This window comes from Ictidomys tridecemlineatus, chromosome 9 (genome assembly GCF_052094955.1).
Source record: "Ictidomys tridecemlineatus isolate mIctTri1 chromosome 9, mIctTri1.hap1, whole genome shotgun sequence".
NCBI classification, from domain to species: Eukaryota; Metazoa; Chordata; class Mammalia; order Rodentia; family Sciuridae; genus Ictidomys; species Ictidomys tridecemlineatus.
Genome location: NC_135485.1, coordinates 52,538,879 through 52,562,242, shown reverse-complemented (window position 1 = coordinate 52,562,242; position 23,364 = coordinate 52,538,879). Strand labels below are relative to the sequence as shown.

General features: G+C 33.1%; 1 protein-coding gene across 1 annotated transcript; it reads left to right on the top strand.

Annotated features, from left to right (window-relative positions):
• Positions 1 to 3,014: 3,014 nt before the first annotated feature.
• Positions 3,015 to 7,828, top strand: LOC101959548 (beta-casein). The gene is made up of 6 exons (XM_078020762.1): positions 3,015 to 3,073; positions 3,841 to 3,867; positions 3,977 to 3,991; positions 5,188 to 5,232; positions 6,438 to 6,998; positions 7,788 to 7,828. The coding sequence occupies exons 1-6, from the start codon at positions 3,023 to 3,025 to the stop codon at positions 7,791 to 7,793; spliced, it is 705 nt and encodes a 234-aa protein (XP_077876888.1). The 5' UTR covers positions 3,015 to 3,022; the 3' UTR covers positions 7,794 to 7,828.
• The last annotated feature ends 15,536 nt before the right edge of the window (positions 7,829 to 23,364 follow it).

Here is a 23,364-nt window from a genome sequence, read left to right as displayed (position 1 = left end):
TGCACATTGAAGCCAAAATTCTACATTGACAGCTAACTTTAATAACAAAATTTCAGAAGGTAAAACATGATTTATGGGACTTAGACACATCAGCATGTTAATGGTATCTTGTTTATTAACAAAAAATATGATTTTGAGAATGTTACTTAAACTTTTGCTGTTAAGTAAAAAGGAGCTAACTTATGCTGTTTTGGGAAAGATACAAATATTGACCTACAAAATACTTAGGACGCAGTATAGGGTTAAGACTGAGGAAAGCTAGCCATGATTATTATTTTAATTATTAAATCCAAAATAGAAAATATAATCAATATTTTTCAGATGAATTGATCTCATGAAATTTTGCAAAATTTCTATGACAGTTTTACTGAGGATTTTGTGTATACCATCCATCCATATTTCTCTGATTTGTTTACTACAGAGGAAGGTATATTTTTTTCTTTTGTTAAAAAGTATTGGCTTGAATTGTATTATATATTTTTTCCTAAGTCAAGTGTCCCTGGGTGCTAAACAGTTTTCCCCACCTGACTAAGCTCTCACCATAGACTTGTTAGTTACTAAACAGCAGTACAAAGCACTAACTGCTCAAGTTAACATGAAATTGTGGTCTTTGTGAAGCCCTGTGTATCTATGTTGTTCATGTAAAACTGCCCCATGACTGTGATCTTAAGTCCCTATTAGACCCTAAGACATCTAATGATGCCCATAGTAACTTGGGGTCTATGGCAGAGTATCACTGTGCTCCACTCATTGTTAGTGAGCAATTGCATTTCCTGGACAAGTTTCCTTTATCAGCTTGTGAATTATTCCTTTGTTATAATGCTCCCCAGAAATTCTGGGGACAGACACTGAACAGAAATCACTTTCTAATCATGCAAACTTCTTAGAATTGAAGCTCAATGTTGAATTCATTTCAAACCACAAAATTAGCATATCATCAAATTCAGTATATATAGAGCTACAAAAGAAGATAGACCATCATCTACCCAGCTTCACCTTCACTTCCTATCCTCCACTTTGGAAAAAGGTAAGAAATTCAGTTTGAGTATACCCTCTTTATTATTTATTGCACACTAGGTTGTTCTTTGGAAAGAAAGTAATTGATTAAAGTACAGTTTTGGAAATAAAGGTATTTAAGGTAGTGCTGAAGCTATTTTTAACATTTATTTTACAAATGATGAAATGCTTAGAAAGACTATAATGGATCTGTAGGTTTCATGAGTCCAAGAAAATGTAATTCACACTAAGTGGATACATACTTTATGTATACATGTATATATACACACATGTATACACACTAAAGATAACGTATATCTTTAGTATAAGGATAGTTAATATTATTAAGAGCTGATTAATGACTAGTTCCCTAATTAATTCTTCCAATTTGATTCAACATATCACAGCTGTAAAAACAAATATATTTAAATATATTATGAGGCAATGAATATTTATTGGGAAAGCTCTTGTCTAATAGTTTATAGAGTTAGCATATTGAGTCAAGAAATGAAGGTAGTAGTTTGGGAACATGTAATACTTTAAATATTAATAAACATCATTATAGAAGAAGAGCATAGTCATCAAACTTGTCCAGTACCTTCAACTTCGCAGTTTATCATCTAGCCTACCATATTTCGAAACAATATTAAAATAGTAACATTAAAATTAGTACACTAAAAAGAAAATGTCCTACTGTGTAAGAAAATGAATGAAAGAAAGTTAGCTTATATAATTTCAGTGAATAATAGAATTCTGACTTAAAAACCTGACATACAAATGTTGAGAATAAAATATATAAATGCAATGTGATACACTCTTCATATTGTAATCTATAATGGTATTACATACTTTTTTGAACTCTGACAATTAAAATTATTTTGAAATTTTTTGAGACTTTAGGCAAGGTAAAATTAATTGAGAATTATATAACATCTGTTAGAAAAATCTAAAAATATATTTTTTCACTGGCAGAATTATTTTCAGTTTTCAAATATTGGAGAGAATGTTTTTGAGAAAATTAGAAACATTTTTTTCATGAACTGTTTTTAGTTAAAACATTTAGTTTGAAAATCTGAAAATAAAAAACTGTCAAATGATATTATGACATAAAAATTATTTTTTGGAATTCGTTATATGAAATACAAGAAAATCAAGCACAACGGCCATTTAGTATATTTAATAAATAATGTTAAGATTTATTTCATAAGAAGAGGTAGTGTTGGCATTGGGAGTGGGCAATAGAATTTGACCTTTGGATCAATCATCAATATATCAATGAGCACATTTTATACAGAAAAGATGTAAAATAATGCATTATCTCCAATGTCCTGGGACACACAGGAGAAGATATATTAGATATGTAAGGATCAAGACTGCATATTGAGTATGAATGAAGAAGAAACAAATATATTTGTCCAAAAAAGCATCAACCTGGAGAGTATAACAAAACAAACAAACAAATAAACAAAACCTGCTACAATGAAAACAACAGTCTTATTGGACCTGAGAAGGTGTGATTAAACTAAATGTTAATGGCATCTATTCAGTAGAAGAAAAATAAAAATAAAAATTATTCAGCAGTAAAACTGAGTACTCTGCAGTCGAATTGAGACTCTATCAGGGTTGCGATTTGCTCTCTACCCAGTAACTAGACAGTGTCTGGCAATCAAAGTGCTAAGTAAATATTTCATAGAAAATGAACAAATAAATCTTTCTGTAATTTTTTATATTTTTTTACATTTAAAAACCAAAAATATAACACTCTGAGTGAACTTAAATATAAAAAGACTGGAGATCCATGAGCTGAAAATCTGAATAGATTGAATTTAATATTTAGGAGTAGAAAGCCAGAGTAGATTTTTTACTAGTTACAGGATAGAACTTCTAATAGTATTTTTCCTTAAAATGAAAGAATGTTATTATATTATTTTTTAAAGGAAAAGTAACTCTACCTAAATAACAAAATATGTCTGACTGAATAATTTATCACCATCTCTCATTTCCCCATTCACAGGACGTGGTAGCCATGAAGGTCCTTGTCCTTGCCTGCCTTGTGGCTCTTGCTCTTGCAAGGGAGGTATGTACAGAGAAAATTCTTAAAAAATTAAGATATAGAGGTTGATCTTCCTAATGTAGAAAATATTATTACCAATAATGTTAGCATACAAATAATGGAATTTTCAGCTTTTTTGTTTTGGGGTCTATGAAAATCATTTACTTTTACCTACTTTTTCAATTTTCCTATGGGGTCTCAAACCTGGGACAAATGCTTTCTACTCCAATGTCCCCCTGTAGCTAAAGGAAAAGCAAACAAATACTTAGTAACAAAACAAGACAAAAAGAAAGAAAAAAAGAAAGAAAGAAAAACAACAAATAACTATGTAGTATTACACAATTTTATGCATGAATAAATTATATAAATGTATCTTATTAATAACTGTTGACACATATGTGTCTCTTGCTGTAGAGAAGTGGGCCAAATTCTATGTGTATTTATACAAAGACAACCAGGGGACAGAATATAGGCAATAATCATAATCATAATCATAAGTATACTCACAATCATAACAAAAATATTTAATAGAAATTAAAATAATTACATTTCTGTTATTCATCCCAAGTCTATTCTTAATTCAGGTGACAGAGAAATATACCAATTTACATTTACTAAATATTAAACATAATGAAAATTACACTTTTAATGTCTGTACAAAGACATGCAACTTTTTAAAAAGCTTTTTCCAACTTTTTAAAAGAGTGCTATATAAAGTGCATAAAAAATGTAAATGTGTAATAATGAATTAGCTACAGACACTAAAATGGACTTATTACTTTTCTTTATAGAACGAAGAACTTGTTGTGTCCACTGAGGTAAGTATTTTTTAAAACATTTTTTTCCTTCCATAAAATAATAACATTTTCTGATGATCTAGTAGATTTAAGGCTGATTTTTTCTTTTTCTTTTTCTTTTTCTTTACAGACTTCAAGCAGTGAGGTAAGAATGATTTTTAGAGGCAATTTCCAGTTGTAGAACTATAAAATCCTGTGCCTTGTATTGTGACTACATTAGCATAATTATCACAGTAATTATGCTAATGTAGTCACATATGACATGCAAATTCTGATGTATGTTAAAAGACAGAATAAATGCCTGGAGAATTTAGTACTCTAGAACTTTCTAAGTGGGCTTCCTAATTGAAATTGTGTCACTGCTTCCCCATCCCATTTTCTATGGATCATACAGGTCTGTTGTCTGTCTTGAGCTTTCTCTACTCTGACCTCATTCACTTTTAACATTGATTGAGTGATTTCTGTGCATCAGACACTGATTAGGAGCTATGATACAAACTAAAGATTAGGATGTCAATGAAACCAAGTGTTTGCAGTGTAGTGGGTAAGCAAACATGTTTAGGACACATTTTTTTTTCTTAGAGTTGTCACTTTGATAAATAAAAGCCAGTGGGATTTGGTGAGAGCTTAATCTACTCAAGAGAGTCAGGTGGACATTTGTCCTTGCACTACTCTTGAAAATGTTGTCATCTGTTTAGTAAGTGGTATGACAATATATAGTGTCTCTTCACAAAGTCTTGAGAATTTTAGGGGGTGTATTGATTTCTTATAGTTTATTTGAAATTGAACACATTAACAAGTGAATTAATAATGACTAGTATAATGCACCAAGTGCTGTTATGCTGTGTTTTCAATTAATTTTATCCCTCTTATAATCAGATGGTGTTTTAGACATCATTTGTTATCAGTAAAAGGACCATGATTGTACAGAGAAATTAGCTTCCATTAGAAGCTTATTTTATACAGTGTTCATCAATTGTTTTTCTCTCTTGACTACATTCATCCATTCATCTGACTTTTTTATATGACAGGCTTTTTTTTTTTAATATGAGAGGTTTTATAGAATGGTCTAAATATAAAAGTTGCAGTCATTATCCTAACTTAAGGACATTAGCAAGTGAAAGTGTCTCTATTAACCTATTGAAGCCTTTAATTTCTGATATATATTGAAAACTAAGAATTATTAATCAAAACTAAATCTGATTTTAATTTTTTTATTTTTCTAAAGGAATCTATTACACATATCAAGATAAAATCTACATATATAATTGTACTTATTTTCATGATTTCCTGTTAGAATTTCATAGATAATAGCATTTTAAATGCATGATTTGTTTTTAGGAGAAGCTTGAGAAGGTTAAGCATGAGGAACAGATGGAAAGACAGGTAAATTTTCATGATGACTATGTTTCCAATATTATTATAAAACATAATCCATGAAAATATTCATAATGTATATGTTAAATTTAATGAATTGCAAAGTAAATGTCATGTACCTATCAATCAATATAAGAAATTAAAAAATGGCAAAGTTAAATATATTTTCCAAGTCAAAAATGTGCTTTTTAAATGCATAATCAATTTCTAGAATAGAGATTAACTATCTAATGATATTACTAATGGTATATCTGTTTTAACAAATTCAAATTAGTACAAAAGCCTCCAAACTGGGAACTATGTTCCTTTCTTAATCTGAAGATGTTATGATGATGAAAGAAAATAAAGGTGACAAGGTGTAAGTCTGTTTCTCAGACATAACCTTGGCCACAAGTTTCTTTGTATTTCATTTTCTTCATGTGTAGATGGAGAATATTCTTAAGAATATCTACCCTGATGTATTGATGAGCTGATTAGCCATGAATATTCAATGATTTGACATTAAGATTTTGTCAATTGTACTAAAATATTTATTGGCTGCATGATGACATTCTTAAGGGTATTTCCATTACAAATAAGAGAAGTGAGGTACAGAAGAATTAAGTGCACACTATGTGAATACATTATCCAGTTAATTAAGTAGCAGAGCTTGCTTAAAAATTAAGAATATTTGGAATAACAAAATTCTATAATTCATACACTTATCTAACTGCAATATTTTCACTTCCTGTTTTATTATTAGAAGGTTTGGTTATCACACAAAATATTTTCTAAAACCAATTAAAATTTAAAAATAAATACACAAGTTGTCCCTCTAAGTGTTTTAAAATTGATGTCTCTTCATTATATGAAAATAATTTGGTGTGTTGCTAGCATATTTAGGTTGAAAAGTCAGTGCTCTATAAAGACCATAGCATATAAATTACAACTATCCTGATAACTAAGGAAAGGTCAAAAAAATCCAAGAAAATTCCTAAACATTGATTTCAGTTTGGACCACAGATCCACCAAAAAATTGAGGAGTTTAAGAAGAAATTTCTTAAGGAACATTTTACTCATTTTTCTTCACATGAGCCAAAATGATTTCTTAAGTGACATAAGTGAAATCTTTCTTTTATTGTCTTCACTCAATTGTAGTTTTCCAATAGATTAATTGATTGTAAATGACAGTTATGGTTAAATCATGGACTGAAAGATTCTTCTTCTTTTTTCAGAATGAATGCCAAGAAAAAATCCACCCCATTGCCCAGCCACAACTTCCTTATGCTCAGCTCATGCCTTACACCCTCCTTCCCCAGAATGTCCTGACTCTCTCTCAGCTGCCTATGATGCTGTCTCTCCTTCAGCCTGAGATAGCAGAAGTCCCCAAAACTAAAGAGACCATTCTTTCTAAGCTTAAGCTCATGCCCTTCCTGAAATCACCAACAGAGCTAACCTCATTTGTCCCTCAAATCCCACATCTCACTGACCTCCAAAACCAGCACCTCCTTCTGCCTCAGCTTCAGCCTGTGGTGCCCCAGATCCCCCAGATCCCCCAGGTCCCCCAGATCCCCCAGGTCCCCCAGGCTTTTCCTCAGATTCCCATAGTTCTTCCTCAGCCCCAGGCGCCTATCCCTCAATCCAAAATCACACCTGTTCCCCAGCAAGTAGTGCCCATTCCCCAGAGAGACATGCCTGTCCAAGCCTTTCTGGAATACCAAGATCTTCTGTTCCAGCCTACTCGCCCACTCTACCCTGTGACTAACCCACTTGTCCCAGTTTCCAACCCTGTTACTGTAAGTCCATACTTACTTACTTTGCCATTTCTCTCCTGATGTATATATGATGGTAGAATAAGTTGAGGGAAGTTCTAGAATATGCACTTCTAGAGAATGAAAGAACAAAGATATAAAGTTATAATTTAGATCAGTGATTCTCTACAATAGAATCACCTAGAGCCACCCTCTCACAATTCCAATGCCTAGGCATACCCACATAGAGTCTGCTTAAGTTGTTCTGATTGTCTAAGTAGAATAGACTGTGTTGGAAAGAAACGATTGCAGGGATTCTGGATTAGTTGTTCTCTTAAGAGTTTCGATTTCATTTTTTTTTTCTTTTTTTGGCAGTTCTAGGGAATGATCCTCAGAGGCACTATAGCACTGAGATACATCCATAGACTTTCCATTTATTTATTTTTCTTTTGAGACAAGTTCTTGCTAACTTACTGAGGCTGGTCTCAAACTTGCTCTTCCTCTACATCAGCCTCCCAGGTCACTGGAAGTGCAGGCATGTTTTACCACATGCAAATAAGAATTCTGATTTAAAGAATGTTAAGACTTATCAAAATAAAAATTAAAATTGATAATTTGATTGAGCTTGTCAAAAGAAAGCTAATTATTTTCAAGAGTTTTCAATGTTTTCCTCATGAACATGCATTCCCAACATGCCATAGATCATGCCTTATTTTTGCCATCTGTAGATGAGGGGAAAAATTTGAGATGCTTATTTAATTATTTCTTAAGGCAATTGTTTTTGTTGAAAGATAAGTGATATATTTATTTATTTATTATTTGTTTACTTTCAAGGTCTAAGAAGATTTCAAAGTTAGCGGCTCCTCATTTTTTTCGTAAGTTTGAGAAGTTTGGAGATTAGACCAATTCCTTTTATAGTTGATTATTTTTTCTATTTCATTCTCCTACAGATAGTGGAAAATTCCATCAACATGTTAACTTACTTACTAATTATCATTTTGTTGTCAACTGTTTACTATTATCCATTGACTTGAAACATGAAAAATTTCAAGAGAATTTTAATTTTCCTTATGTGTTATTGATAGATTTGACTGACTTGTTTTCAAGGGTCTATATCCTGAGATTTGATTTCCATCATTTTTAAGAAAACCATAAAATAGATTTTCTTTCACTTTTATGTAAATTCATTTGAGCTTTTATTAAAGGAAAAATTCCATTGTTATTCCAGGTTAAGTTTCATAAACTTTGTATTTAGTTTGCTTAAAACTCTCTGTTTCTTTTAATTCACAAGTCAAAATAAAATTATTGGTCTAGGTATGGGTGTTCAAAAGGGGAGAGAAAATTCTGCTTGAGATTCTTAGATACAAAGCCTTTTGTGATCATGATAGGTTAGACATCTTATTAAAACATTCCTAGTGAGCTGATATTTGATGTGATCCGTACTTTGTGTGCCTCCATGGAAAGTTTCAATGAAATGCACAATTTCTTTTTTTTTTAATTAGTCACACCAATACAAATGGGGAAAAGTTAACAGCTTTATCATATAACAGAATTAATTCTATATTTGTTCTCTATTCCACAGAATTGACTGAGACTGGAAATAAGACATCTTTTCTTTGAATCATGTTACCAAATATTACATATTTTGGAATGCAACTACCTGGAAAAAATAAAACTGTATTCTTTTTATTTTATGCATTTTATGTCATTGGTTTAGTTTGAATTAGACTCATGAACTCTTTGCAATTTCCAAATTGTAAGTTCAATGTTGAATTGGAAATACTCTAAACATGTCAAAAAATGTATATAAGAATAGTTTCTGGGATTGTATTTACCAATATTTCTTCAAGATAACATACAATAAATTGTTTCCTTAAATAAATTAATTTGAAACACATTGAATTAAAGTTATTCCTGCTTTTTTGTTTATGTGACCTAATCATCCTAGATCTATGGTTCCTTCTCATATGAATGCCAATTAAATATCTAGTAATTTTCAATGTAACAAAAGATAAACAGAGTTCAGTGACTATATAAATATGTCTGATTTTAAAGAATAAACCTTACTGTAGTCATATTTAAAGTCCCCATTGATTCCTTTCCTTCTTTTTTCCTTCCCTCCATCCTAAACTTTCATTCATTCCTTCATTCATTCATTTAACCATTGTTATTATAGATCTATGGAATAATGAACAAACACACTAATGCTCCCATGGCACTTCCAAGTAATAAGATCCTCCCAGAGGACAAGTAGTCTCAATAAAATCCTGAAAACTTACATCAAGTATATCTAAGTTGGAATGTAGGCATTGATTCCTTCATTTTCTCCTTCAAATTTTGGAAGGACAGGGATTGCTTATGACAGTGAGAAATGAGAATAGTGTCCTATAAAAACAGAAGTAACCTCTTGTGTTAATGATAATCCCATTCTCAGGGACAGCAGATTATTTTAGAAGACTGATGGATTACAATGTGTTTGACATTTTATAATTAAGTAAAACAGATACCTTATTATCTATAACCAACACTGCGGTCTTTGAAAATGCCATGGTGTTCATTTACAAGGGAAATATCACATTAGATATTTCCAGTGTTATCACATTAGGAAGTCCACTGATATTTGTGCTGGACTTTCCTCTCCTACTCTTTCTTCTGTATTTGTGACAAATATCCATCCTGTTTATTTTTTAACAGGATGCCATATATCTATTTGAATGACTGAAAAGTCTTGCAGCTGACAATATGAAAAAATATGTGACTGTCTCTTAGATAACCATAGAATTTCTTTGGCACAGAGCAGGGACAGGCTATATTTCGGACCTTCATAGGCTTATTCTATAAGCCCCTGAAACAAAGTTAAGGCAAGTACAGGAACAGAAATTTATTGTGTGAATTTCAACTGCAGAGAGGAGTGTGCACAATACAAGTCTAGATTTGGAATTTAGCTTATTGAGTTTATTCAAACTTCGACAATAGAATATATAGTACAAAAAAAGATGTGTCAAATCAAAAGAGCAGTAGGCTAAGCAGATGCCCTGTATTTTTAATGTAATATGTGAGAAAAAATAGAGAAGTTCATGACAATCTCAGAGAAGGAAAAGAATAGTAGATGAGAAGAACATTTCCAGGCAATTTGTATATTGTGGAAGTCAAGGAGACAAAATTTCAAGAAGGAAAAGTTAATTGCCCACAAATAAAGACTTCAGTGAGCTTTGAAATTTCTCAATGTCATCAAACTACAGTTTTCTCATCTGGAAAGCGTTATCATAGTAGTTGGAGTAGGATTAAATGAGAATGTGTATAAGGGATGCTGCAAATAGGAATTGCTTATATATAAACATTAGGCATTATAATTATTTATACCATCATAATCTTCATTGGGAAGAATATATTCTTTTTCTGGGGCTTTGAGCATGCTAAACAAGAACTATTTCCCTGAACTATATCCCCAGTTCCAAGAAGATCTTCATAAAAACAATTCTTTAAAAGTGATGGAGGAAATGAAAAACAAAGTACAGAGCAAAAATGTCTTTGAACAAACAGGAGGGTCACCTTGAATCTTAAAACAGGAGGGAGAGAGTTAGAGATCCAATGAGCCATAGATTCCTTCATAGAAGAGTGAGATTGAATACTTAAAATAGTAGTTCCAAATGGATTCAATTTTATGTCCAAAAGAAGTAAATTGTTTTATTCATTTGACTATTACATGACTAGAGATAAATGTTTCATAAATTTGGTATATTAGGACATCTCTGTGGTTCCTCAGCATGAGTGTAAGGCTATAGGTTGATATACGGAATTGGATGCAGATTTTTTTATTTAAATGAGAATAGTTAATATAGTAGATGTAACATATGCCTATTCTTTTCCTACATATACACAAAAGAAAAAGAAGTGTGCCATCACACCCAATGAGAAGAGAAAATTTTTACTTTCAATTTTCATAGAGTCCTGCCATCTCACTCTTGACTTATAATGTACTAATGGTCTCTTAAAACTGCAATGATCTTCAGTAATATTTTTATCCAATCCTGCCTGCATTCCTTCTTTTGTATCTTTTTATTTGGTGTCATTTTTATCCTCCATTTTCTGTGATTGGAAGCAGAATTTGGGGGATATCACAGTGAAATGATACATCAAATGATATGGTAAATAAAAAATGTGCCTGAGTAGATATGCCTGGTGTGCTTCACTCAAAACAAAGCCAGAAAAGAGAAAATAACACCAATTTTAATGAAGCTATGAAACAGAGTACCTACTGCAATAGGTATCTGGTAGCACTGATTTAGATCATAGAGATACAAGGTGGCCACAAAAAGGGGTAGACACAGGCGGCTCTGACCCTTTTGTCTCCAGGACTACCCTGAACCAAAAAAGACCCCATTCATCAGGGAAAGAGTAATCAGAAAGTCCCTGGCAGTCCCCATTTAAGCCAGAGGCACCTGAGGCAAAGCATTCACTGCTGGAGAGGCCTGTGGTCCTTACAATTCCTTAACCCATCTGGGGAGTGAGCAGGTTACCACCCTGTTGCATTTCCCTGGAGAGAGAGCTCAGCCAGCCTGGATCCTCTTTCCCCCTTGCTGAAAGGTACTACACACCTTGGTCTTCCAGGGACTCTTGAAATAGCCAGACAGCTGCCACTAGCAGTTGTGCATATCATGTCTTACTAAATAGCCAAGATATCTTATCTACCCTCTGACCACTCTTCTACTACCCAAGAGACCAACCTCCCTCTAGGTGTTTCCCATGGACTGGGGAAAACACGAGGGATCCAGATCACACTGGTGATCTGGAGGCCTCCAGATATTATGGGACACCCATCTAATATTCTGTTCCTAGTAATGAATTATCCAACCAGTAATAAGCAAAGGAATTTTTATACCAATTTTCCTAGGAATAGTAAAAACATTTTATTTTTGTCTAATATTATTTAACACATGGCTTCTGATGAGTAACATGAGCCCCTAAGACTCAAAGAATAGATCAAATTCCCAATTATGAATATCAATATCCTGTGAGAGATGTGTAGTACTAAACTCCTGGAGACATTTCACTTTAAATGTGAGAAACATGAGGTGGAAGGATATGAGTTCTCATGGAAATCAACACATACTATTAACTACATACTTTTCCATATGCAGCTTGGAAAAAAGGAATTGAGTAAAATCAAATTAATCTCAATCAAAGTGGATCATACTATTTCATTGTTCAGAATCTATCTTGTTGAAAATTATTATTTATTCAGAGGGATTTTTTTTTTTTTGCAAACAGAATTAAATGTGTTTATGCCCCATGCCTAGGGCAAACTAGAAGATGTGGAAATAAAAGTACTTAAATGTCTGGTCTAGGTTTTGCTTTGCTAAATAATTTTTACATATTACGCTAAGATAGATAAGAAAATTAATCTCTAGTGTTCTGTTGTACAGTAGAGTAACTATACATAATGATAATACATTATATGTGTTTCTTTATTAAACTAGAAGAAAGAAATTTGAATCTTTTCACCTTAAAAAGATGATAATTGTTCAAGGACATAGATAAGTTTACTCCATTTGAATATTACACAATGTATGTCTGCATGGAAACACACATGGATACTCGATAAAAATGTATAATTTGCATGTATCAGTTAAAAAGGATAGTATTGGGGGCTGGGGATGTGGCTCAAGCTGTAACATGCTTGCCTGGCATGTGCGTGGCGCTGGGTTTGATCCTCAGCACCACATAAAAATAAAATAAAGATGGTGTGTACACCGAAAAATGAAAAATAAATATTAAAAAATTCTCTCTATATATCATTTAAAAAAGGATAGTATTGGGTTGCTACTGTATGCTGGGAAATGTGCAAGGCTGATGTTGTGGACATGATGGATGTCTTGTAGAAACCTGCCTTACAATGAAAACCAACCTATTTGCAAAAGATTGGAATTATTCCATGAAGATATATATTTTTTTACAAATAATTTCAAGTGAAATGACAGTTGTCAGCTTAGTTATTGTTTTAAAGTGAAAGAAAAAAAATATTATACCTTATTTCCAGAGAAATTCAACAAGAAAGAGATTAGTGATAATCCTTATATTTAAAATTACCTCAAAATAGTGTTAGATGTGAACTTGAAAAAAAATCCCAGCTCCATATATAGACCTGTTTTTCCCCCACTTAATAAAAAATTTAAAACATGGTGAGCTATTTTATTTTTGTTTATTTTTTTCAAAGATAATATGAAAACGACATTGGCACACTGACCATGTGTCAGTTGGTCAATGAGTACAAAATTGCAGTGAGACAGGAGGAATAAATTCTGGTGTTCTACTGCATAATAAATAGGGTGGCTATAGTTAGTCATAATGCAACTTCAGTATAACTAGAAGAGAGGTTTTTGAATGTTCTCACCATAGAGGAAATAATAAATGTTGGCAGTGATGGATATGCTAGTATTCTAATTTGATCTTAAAGTAGAATATATTGAAATACCACATTATACCATATAGATAGGTACAATTATTATTTCTTCATTTAAAAATAGAAATAATGAATAAAGAGCCTAAGAGTTTGGCAACATCTATTGAATACAAAACTTTGTATTCCTGAATAACAATGACATAATAGAACCCAGTTCCACTATGTATTAGCGCTGTACATTGAGAAAATATCTTTGTGTTTACTTTTTGTATCTGTAAGATGGTGACTCTCTCTCTCTCTCTCTTTCTTTCTCTTTTTCTCTGGCTACCAATTCTATTCATATGTACCATTTACAACATTTAAAAACAAATTATATAATAATATTGTTACATAATAAATTAGAAAGCACAAATTTAAATAGCCAGGCAAATGACTTAATTGAGTAACATAGAGCTGGATATGAACATGGTCAGATGAAGTATGGATGGTGGCTTCCTAGATAGTACAAGCTTAAGGTACAAGAAGCAGTATATAATCAACTCTGGTCATTTTTTTTTTTTTGAACTTAACCACTGAGCCACTTCCTCAGCGCTCTAATGTATTTAAAGATAGTGTCTCACTGAGTTGCTTAAGGCCTAGCTAAGTTTTGAGACTAGCTTTGAACATGATTCTCCTGCCTCAGCCTCTCAAGTCTCTGGGATTACAGGCATAGGCCACAAAAGTTAACTTTAAACCATTAATATGTTTTTTAAAAATACACTTTTGTACAGAAGGATTTATAAAATGTATGCCATGTGTTACAATTCTCAGAAGCATTAAAGATTAACCATTATATATGCTATTTGTAGTCACTGATTAGTTTAAAGTTATATGGATTTTTTTTGCTAAAAGTGCAATTTTTTATTGTTTTGATATGTATATATCCTTTGATCCTGTCCATAAATCTGTTTTTTAAGGGACCTATTCAAAAATATCTGTCTCTTGAAGACAAGAAATCTGTCTTCCCCTTTGCATCCTTATGAATTAGCTTGGGGATTGCTAATCATACTTGCTCATTCCTTGAACCATCAGAGGTTCCCCTCTCATCAGTCATTGGCTTTCCGTAGATCTATCCTTAATGCATCTTCCAAGCTTGTTACTCTTCTTCTCTCTGGTATCTTTACTTAATCTCCCCTGGTCTTTTTTAGCATAGACAAATTATCCATTTTCCCCTTTCTACACTATAAATACCATCCCATAACTCTCTCTAAAGCTAGGTCAAATTATCTCTTAATCTTTATTATCAGAAGCACAGTAAAAAATACACACACACACACGCACATTTGTGTATTCTGCAGCTTGAATTCTGCATTCAGCTGAATTTTTCCTCCTTGATATTATTATCACTATCCTGTCTAATTGTATTTTGTTTCCTGATTGGTTTTTCTACTTCTTCTTTGACTTTTTCTAATTTATTAGCCAGACTATTCTTAGTTATTTTAAAAACATATGTGAAAAATCATTTTAGAAGATAAAAACATTTTGATAGCTTTCTATCATCCACAGAGTATAACCCAAGGTATCAGTTAGAACATTCAAAAGGTTTTTTCAGTGGTATTCCTGGGAAATAACTTGGCCTCACCCCTTGCTTTTCTCTATGCCTCATCTACAACTGTTTTTTGTTAAATAGCCTATATTTTAATGATTTCACATCTTTCCTCATATACCTTCTGAAAAATCATGTCATTTATTATAGTTTCTGACTATTGAATTCTACATATTATCCAAGAATAAGTTGAAATATGAATATTAAAAGGTATAGACCATGTTCACTCAGTGCATTCAGTAGCAGAGTATTGACATTGATACTATTTTAGCCAATCACATAAATTAATTTATACATTCATTCAATCATTCAAAACATAGTTATTTGGGGCTGAGAGTATAGCTCAGTGATAGATCTTTTGCCTAGCATGCATGAGACCTTGGGTTTAATTCCCAGTATCATAAAAATTTACTTAAATTATTTAATAAAGTAAATAAACAATATGAACTTATAGAAACTTAGCCAAATATATTAGGCTCTTGGTCCATAGCCCTCAAAAAATTTACATTCTCATATGCATTACAGACATTGAACACACAAACAACTGGAGAGTGGTAGTCAAAAACATGATAAAATGAGGCAAAAAATATAGTATTGAACTGTATTATAGGCTAAATTATGCATTAGTATGAAAAATATGTAAAGGAAATGAGAGAGGAAATGTCAGGAGTGTTGTGTAACATGCCTAGGGAAAGCCTCATGGAAAAGGTGAGTAAAGACCTGAGGGAAGAAGGGGAGTGGATCATGTTTTTAATCCAGGAAAAGAATTTCACAGTGAAGAAACAGCAAATGGATAGTTCCCAAGTGGCAGCTTGCCTACTGTCTGTACTCAAGGAAGGAAAGCAAAAAGGCCAGAGTTCTCAGAGGAACAGAAAGAAAGTACAGAACATGAGTTTAGAGGAGTGAAAGGTGGTGTGACCATGTGAGGTACTTTAGGTCATTTCAATGGCTTTGAATTTTAATCTTGGAGGCTTGTATGTGGAGAAGAGAAACATGAGAGATTATAAACTGCATTCAAGAGCAACACTCTGAATTGTTATTTAAAGATAACCTGAAAGGAAGAATCAGTGAAACAAGTTAGGAGACCACTCCTATAATCCAAACAATAGTTAATGGTAACTTGAACCATGGAGTGGTAGTGAAGATGATGAAAGTGTCAGATTTGGATATCATTTGAAAATGGAGCCAAACCTATCTGCTAATAGATCAGATGAGTGGTGTGATAAAGAGGAATAGGATAGAACCACAGGGCTCTTGCTCAAATGACTAAAAGGCAAGGATTATAAGAGGGCCAGGTTTTGAGGGGTGGTAAGAAACTCATGTTGGATATGTGAACTTTGAAATTACTAAGTCCTCTAAGAAGACATGTAATTAACCCACTGGATACAGAAGTATAGAATTCAGGGTAGAGAATAGATTTGGATATAAATTTGGAAGTCATAAACTCATGATAATTTAAAACATGATCTTGGATAACTCAGTAGGGAAGTTAATATAGGCAGAAAAGAGAAGTCCAGAAACAGATCTTTCTACACTACTTTTTCATCACATATTTCAGAGATGAGGAGAAATTACCAATGAGTCTGAGAAAGAACAGCCAGAGGTATAGGAAAAGAAGGATGACTGAGTGAAAAAATGTCATTGTGTCAAATGTTGGTGATAGGATAAGTAAGAGAAATATCAAAAATAATTTTTAGATTTAGAAAGCCTATGCAAGTTTGGGCCTTGACAAGAATTTTGTGGTGTGGTAGATGTGAAAATCTAGTTAGAAGAAAAAAATTGCATGAAAGAAATTGGAGATATCAAGTATGGGGAACTTTGAAAGAATTATTTTTACCACTCTTTCAAAGGGTTAGAGAGAAATGGGGAAATATTACCAAGGAAAAATGATGAAAATGAGGAGTTTCTTTTTACAATATTTAGGTTCATGATAGATTACACAGAGGAAAAAAGGACAATGCAATGCAAGGCAGTGTCCACCAGTTGGTGAAGGCAGGAGTGGAGAGGTTGGTTTCTTCTGTGCAAGTATAGTGTTTAGTTCTGCTGAAAGAAGAAATACGTCCTCATGTGTGGCAGAGACAATACAGAGAAAAGATGTAGGTGTGGAAGAGAAGAGTAAGCAAACTTTCAAAATTTCAGATTGCTCTAATTTCTCAGTACAATAAGAAGAAAATCCTCTGTATCTAATGGGTTAATTACATGTCTTCATGTTTAACATGAAGATGGAGCAAGGAGTATTATTGCTTTGAATATTTAATAGGAGTCTTGGCAAGTGGAGTGTATAAAACAAGGTGTGTAACAATGATTACCATAAAATTCTAAGTCAGAAAAAGGGAACCCTTAATAATAAGGGAAGTGAGAAAATGATAAATCATTGGAAGGAGCTGAGTTCTGGTAGGGTCAAATAAAATTCTTTTTGGGAAATTGAAGGGGCTATTGCAAAGTAGATTAGGAAGCTTGATATTAAGATTGTAGTGTGCTGAAATCACAGAACATACCATTATGTTATTCCATATTTATAATTTATTAGCAGGAACAAGATCATCTTCATATTTTTATCATTGTGTGGTCTTCTATGTCATCTAGTGTAGTAGCTCTGGAGATCCCCTGACACCAGGGAACAGGGGAATTTCCTCAACACATTTTTGGTTCTAATGGCAATGCTTGTGCTAGTGGAGCCCTGGTAGTAGAAGCTAGAGTGTCTCACAAGTATCCCACAGTGATTAAGACAAACCTCGCAATAAATCTCCTGCTTGAAATGCCAGTAGAGCCAAGTTGACAAATCTTAGTTTAGCATGTAGTATGTGCTCCAGAAATGTATCAGAATTATTTGTCATTGTAAGTAAAGTAAGAGTGATTGAGATCTGATGAAAACGTGTCCTGTGCATCAGCATCTCAGGCTTTATGCTTCCATGATGCCCACATAGAAAACACTTTTGCTTTTCTAGGATTTTTGATTACTTTTCCCCCCACAGTGTATTTTATTTATTTATTTATTTATTTATTTATTCATTTATTTATGTGGAGCTGAGGATGAAACCCGGTGCCTTACCCATCCAAGACAAGTGCTCTACCACTGAGCTACATCCCAGCCCAAGATTCTTGATTACTTTTAGAATTCAATTTTCATGGCTACACTTCTAATAGGATGCCATTTTACTCTATTTACATAATATCATGGAAAGAATTAATATATTCCATTTATATAGGGTTACTGTGCTAGGTATCCTCTCCATATAATAATTTGTAACTTTATTATATGTTATACTATATATAAATTTGATGAATCACATAAATAAATACAATTTGTTTATTTTATTTTCTTTCATTACCTCTATATTTTGGTGAAGTTAATAAACAGTTTCTTAGATATTATTCAAGAGACAGAATTTTCTACCATCACTATGTCTGTGGCTGTATTGGGGATTGAACTCAAGGATTTGCTCAGACTTGGCAAATGCTTTACTACCGAGCCACATTCTCAATGTACCAGCACCATCTCTAAATAGTATAGTATCTTGGGGAAATAATGTAAATTTTTAGGTCTAAATTCTACCCCTTTTTCTACAATATCTGTTGAAGAACATATGGAATGATATCCAGGGTCTCTTCTGGATTTTGTTTTCTGAATATTTTTGTTGCCTTTATATTACTCCATACCTTGTTTTCCTATCTGTTCTCTTCTTTATATTATTTATGCAGTTCAACTATTACCTTTATGTTTGACTCAAATCTCATGCATGTATATATCAGATCTATCACTCAATATTGGAAAGAGCTTTAGCTGAACAAATTCTACTGATGACAAATAGTTCTAGGAATCTTGCATTGATTACATCTTGCTTCTCATCTGGGCAGTCATCGAATTTCTGTTTGTGCAATTCTCATTTTACACTACTGCAAATGGTAACTCTTAAGTTTTGAAAGGTGGGCTTGCTACACATGGCACTTAGCCCCTTACCTTCCATTGTGTTTTGAGGCTTTTCTGGTTCCTGGCACTTGGTTATATCATAAGTCTCTGGCTCTTCAATTCTTCTCTGGGCATGTTTCTTAGTCTAGTGTATTGTTAGTGCTTTCCTTCATCATAGTTTTGCCTACTTTCTGTCTCGATCAAATCTGTAAGGATCCTGATGAATGTAATTCAAAATTGGTAAGAGTCCCAAGGAAATGATGTATTTATTGCACAATATGTAAAGCATTGTGCTAAGAAATAAAAAGGAAATGTTGGGTGGGTAAGGGAGGTTTGCTTTTGTTCATTTTCTTAGAAATCCTACTTTGTTGCCTGTGGCCTTGGCAACCAAGAGCTAAAGCACAAAGGCACATTGGGCAGCCAGGGCCTTTCCCAACTGACTTAGGACATTGGAGCCATTCCATCATTTCTTTTCCTGGCTTCCTTCTGGCTTCCTCCTGGCTAAGGATGAATATTTTTCTAGAACGCATATCAGATGAGCAATTCTAATATGCATTAAACATTAACTTGGGTTTTTAATGCAATATAAAATGTATATGACAACTTAGAATGTCCCAGTTCCCCTCAGATCTGTCATGCATGAATGCAAGGTACAGTATGAATAAGAATAACCAATTAGGCCTATATTATGCTTTCTTACTTTGAAAGGACATGTATCTGTTATAGGCAGTGAATAAAGGAGAGTGTTATGAGTATGAGTAGCATCACATATAGGTAGCTAAAAACTTTTATGAACATCAATCACTAAAGAGGCAAAGAAACTTGGAGCCTGTTTTTGTAAATGTTCATAAAGCAAGGCCTCTGTCACCCTGTACTGTGGTATGCCAGCTAAGACCTTGTTTCCCTCTGGACTTCAGTTTTTTTGCCACCATCTTCTGTTCTTAAGGGAAAAACATTTACTCACTGGAAAAAGCAGGCTCCCAAAATCTAGACAGTCCTGTTTTAATAAAACCATACCAGTGTCATTTGTTCTTTAGAAGTAGTCATTATCTAAATGCTACTTTCCTTTCTAAACCTTCCACAGATCCCCACTGTGCAGAGAACACCACACATGTGCCTTTGGAGCATGGTGTGCTTTACCCATCCTTGCTGGGCCTTTTTATCTTTCTCTGTTCTCACATCCAACTGCTCCTTCTTGTACTTCATGGCCCAGAGTTACAGTCTGATGTAGTTGTAGTTGCCTGTTTCTCACATCCATGGCTCCCATCTATCCTTCCTTGTAGTGCAGAATTCTCTTCCTCCATGGGTCAGACTCTTCATCAGGCATTGAGATTCAGCTCAGGACTTGTGGCTTTGTGGAGACTTTCTTCTCTTCCCCTATCCATCACCTAACATGAGCTAGCTATTTCCCTTCTGCCCATTTACCTTATCATAGATTTATTAAAATATGCATTACTTTTCCCAACAAGTAGTTTCTCCTATCTGTTTTCCCATCAAAGTTTTGTTTGACCTCCTTGACTTTCTTTAATTGCTGCATTCTGGCAACTAGGAAATGCCTGATAAAGCACAGACAACTTTCATGCTCACCTATTTTCAACAGTTTTCACACATGTTATCTCTAGGATCTATTCATTGTCAAGAAATTCTTTTATTTCTAATGTCAAAATTTCTATGTAATAAAGAGCTTAAATCTTGTACCTCTTAAGACTGTTCATTCTCAATAGGCCTACTCTTTGCTTAAAAAAAGTATCAATCTCTGGTTATTCAAATTCATTTTTAGTATTCTGGTATGTTACTAAATCATCTTGTCATACATCTACTTGGGTAAAAACAAAACTGGTATCTAGTTTCATATAGTTCATAACTGGTGCTTTTGAATCTTTCAGTTTATTTTATTTTTATATTCACCCAAAATATAAAAATAGTAGTATTTTAATTTGCATATTTAAGGCATACAAACCCACACATATGCAGTGAAATACACATTGATACATACAGGCATACATGGTGAAATGATAGCTATAGTCAAACCTATTAACATAAAAAGTATCTCACACAGTCATCATTTTTCCCCTGGAGGTAAGGGGACCAAAATTCTATTCTCAGAAACTTTCCATGATACAGTAATATATAATTGACTGTAGTATTCATGCTGTACATTAGATCTCTAGACTACTAATTCATAAAATTGTGACTTTGTATCTTCACATCCTTCCCCCGGCTAAACCTTGATAACCGTCATTCTACTCTGTTTTTATGCATTCAGCCTTTTTCAGATTGTATACATAAGTGAGATAATGCAGTGCTTTTTCTGTTTTGTGTCTGGCTTTTTCACTTAGAGATCACAAAACTAATAACTACTTCCCCAAATTTCAGGTGAGAAACCCATTTTCTGAATAATCACAAAATTAAGACCATTTAACTTCAGTTTCTCTACCTTATATCTCAAAATATGCATTATATTTACTCATCTTTCCCTCATTTTCTCTTTTCTTTGGAAAACTGGTACATGTTATCAAGGTCTTATTTATTTTACTACAGCTCTGGTGTTACTGGAGAAATTCCTACCATTGATTTATTCCCACTCCTTTATTGTGTTTCAACTGTTTCTCTATTGACCTCTTTAAGTTATAAGTCTTCCGTATCTTAAAGTCACCTTCCTATGATTCCAGTTGTCCCTATCCAAATGGTCTCATGGTCTATAATTCTTACTCTAAATTTTTCAGAAGAACAGGATACATGCATTACATTTAATTTTTCACAAATTAATTTTTAATCATTTAGAGTACATTTCAATAGTTGAATTGACAATGTCATGTGCTGCACATCTTGACTCATTGCTACTTTTGACCCCACTTGCTTCTTCTAGCAATGCAAAGAATCAAGGAGAAGAAAGTGTGAGACTGTACACTTTTGTTGATACTCTGTTTTCTCCTGTGCATACTTGAATTTTATTCTTAGATGATTTCTTTTCTTATTTGTCTTTCCCTAGGGACATTTATTTACTCCCTCAATTATACTTTTTACTTCTCCCTTGAATATAAAATTTAATTTACAATACCTCAGCTTGGATAACTCAAACTGATCACATACAAGATTAATTTATTACCCTCTTCACAATTTTACCTTTGCATATCTTGTTTTATGACATGGTTAACTTTTTAATCATGCTGGCATAACTGACATAGTTAATTCATTAATTTTCCTAAGTTTTCAAATTCCTTCTATTTTAATGTTTGCCTTTCTGTTGTGCAAGATGTCCACCACCATCTCCCTAACTGAGGGCATCCAAATGCCTATACTCAACTACTATAATAACATCATACAACTATTACCTTTGATGATGGACACAAAGACATAAAATACAAAACACTACATAATCCTTTTTTTATTTCGAATGTCTAATGTTTTTCTGTATCTGGTGAATTTTGTCACCCTACATACTTGAAATTCACAGGTATCCAAGTTATAACTGCATCAATTATCTACAATATTAAGTTGTACTCTACATCTTCTATGTAACCTTGCAGTTTTTACATTGCTTCAAGTGTATCTATTCACTTTAATCAAACTACTGAATTGCAGTTCAATCACATCTCAAAATGAGACTTGTAATTTAAGTTATAACTAAAGCAGCAGCTCTTTAATGACAAACTCCCCTGCTTACATATAACACAGATGTCCCATTTCTCTACTAGCCATAATTAAGTTTTGCACATTGAAGCCAAAATTCTACATTGGCAGCTAACTTTAATAACAAAATTTCAGAAAGTAAGACATGGTTTATGGGACTTAGACACATCTGGATGTAAATGTATCTTGTTTATTAACAAAGAATATGATTTTGAGAATGTTACTTTTGCTATTAAGTAAAAAAGAGCTAACTTATGTTGTTTTGGGAAAGATACAAATATTGATCTATGAAATACTTAGGACCCAGTATAGGGTTAATACTAAGGAAAAGATAGCCATGATTATTATTTTAATGATTAAACCTAAAATAGAAAATATAATCAATATTTTTCAGGTGAATTGACCTCATGAAATTTTGCAAAATTTCTATGACAGTTTTACTGGGGATTTTGCCTATACCAGCCATCCATGTTTCTGATTTGCTCACTACAGGGGAAGGTATATTTTTTTCTTTTGTAAACAAACTATTGGCTTGAATTGAATTATATATTTTTTTCTAAGTCAAGTCCCCCTGGGTGATAAAAAGTTTTCCCTACCTGACTAAGCTCTCACCATAGACTTGTTAGTTACTTCACAGCAGTACAAAGCACTAACTGCTCAAGTTAACATGAAATTGTGGTCTTTGTGAAGCCCTGTGTATCTATTTTGTTCATGTAAAACTGCCCCATGATTGTGATCTTATGTCCCCATTAGACCCTAAGACATCTAATGGTGCCCACAATAACTTGGGGACTATGGCAGAGTGTCACTCTGCTCCAGTCATTGTTAGTGAGCAATTGCATTTCCTGGACAAGTTTCCTTTATCAGCTTGTGAATTACC

Bases quoted from the DNA above. Each gene is read 5' to 3' on its own strand.
- LOC101959548 (XM_078020762.1), top strand. From the start codon at position 3,023: ATGAAGGTCCTTGTCCTTGCCTGCCTTGTGGCTCTTGCTCTTGCAAGG. The intron at 3,074-3,840 runs GTATGTACAGAG...TTTTCTTTATAG, and splicing joins CTCTTGCTCTTGCAAGGGAG to AACGAAGAACTTGTTGTGTC. The intron at 5,233-6,437 runs GTAAATTTTCAT...TTCTTTTTTCAG, and splicing joins AGGAACAGATGGAAAGACAG to AATGAATGCCAAGAAAAAAT.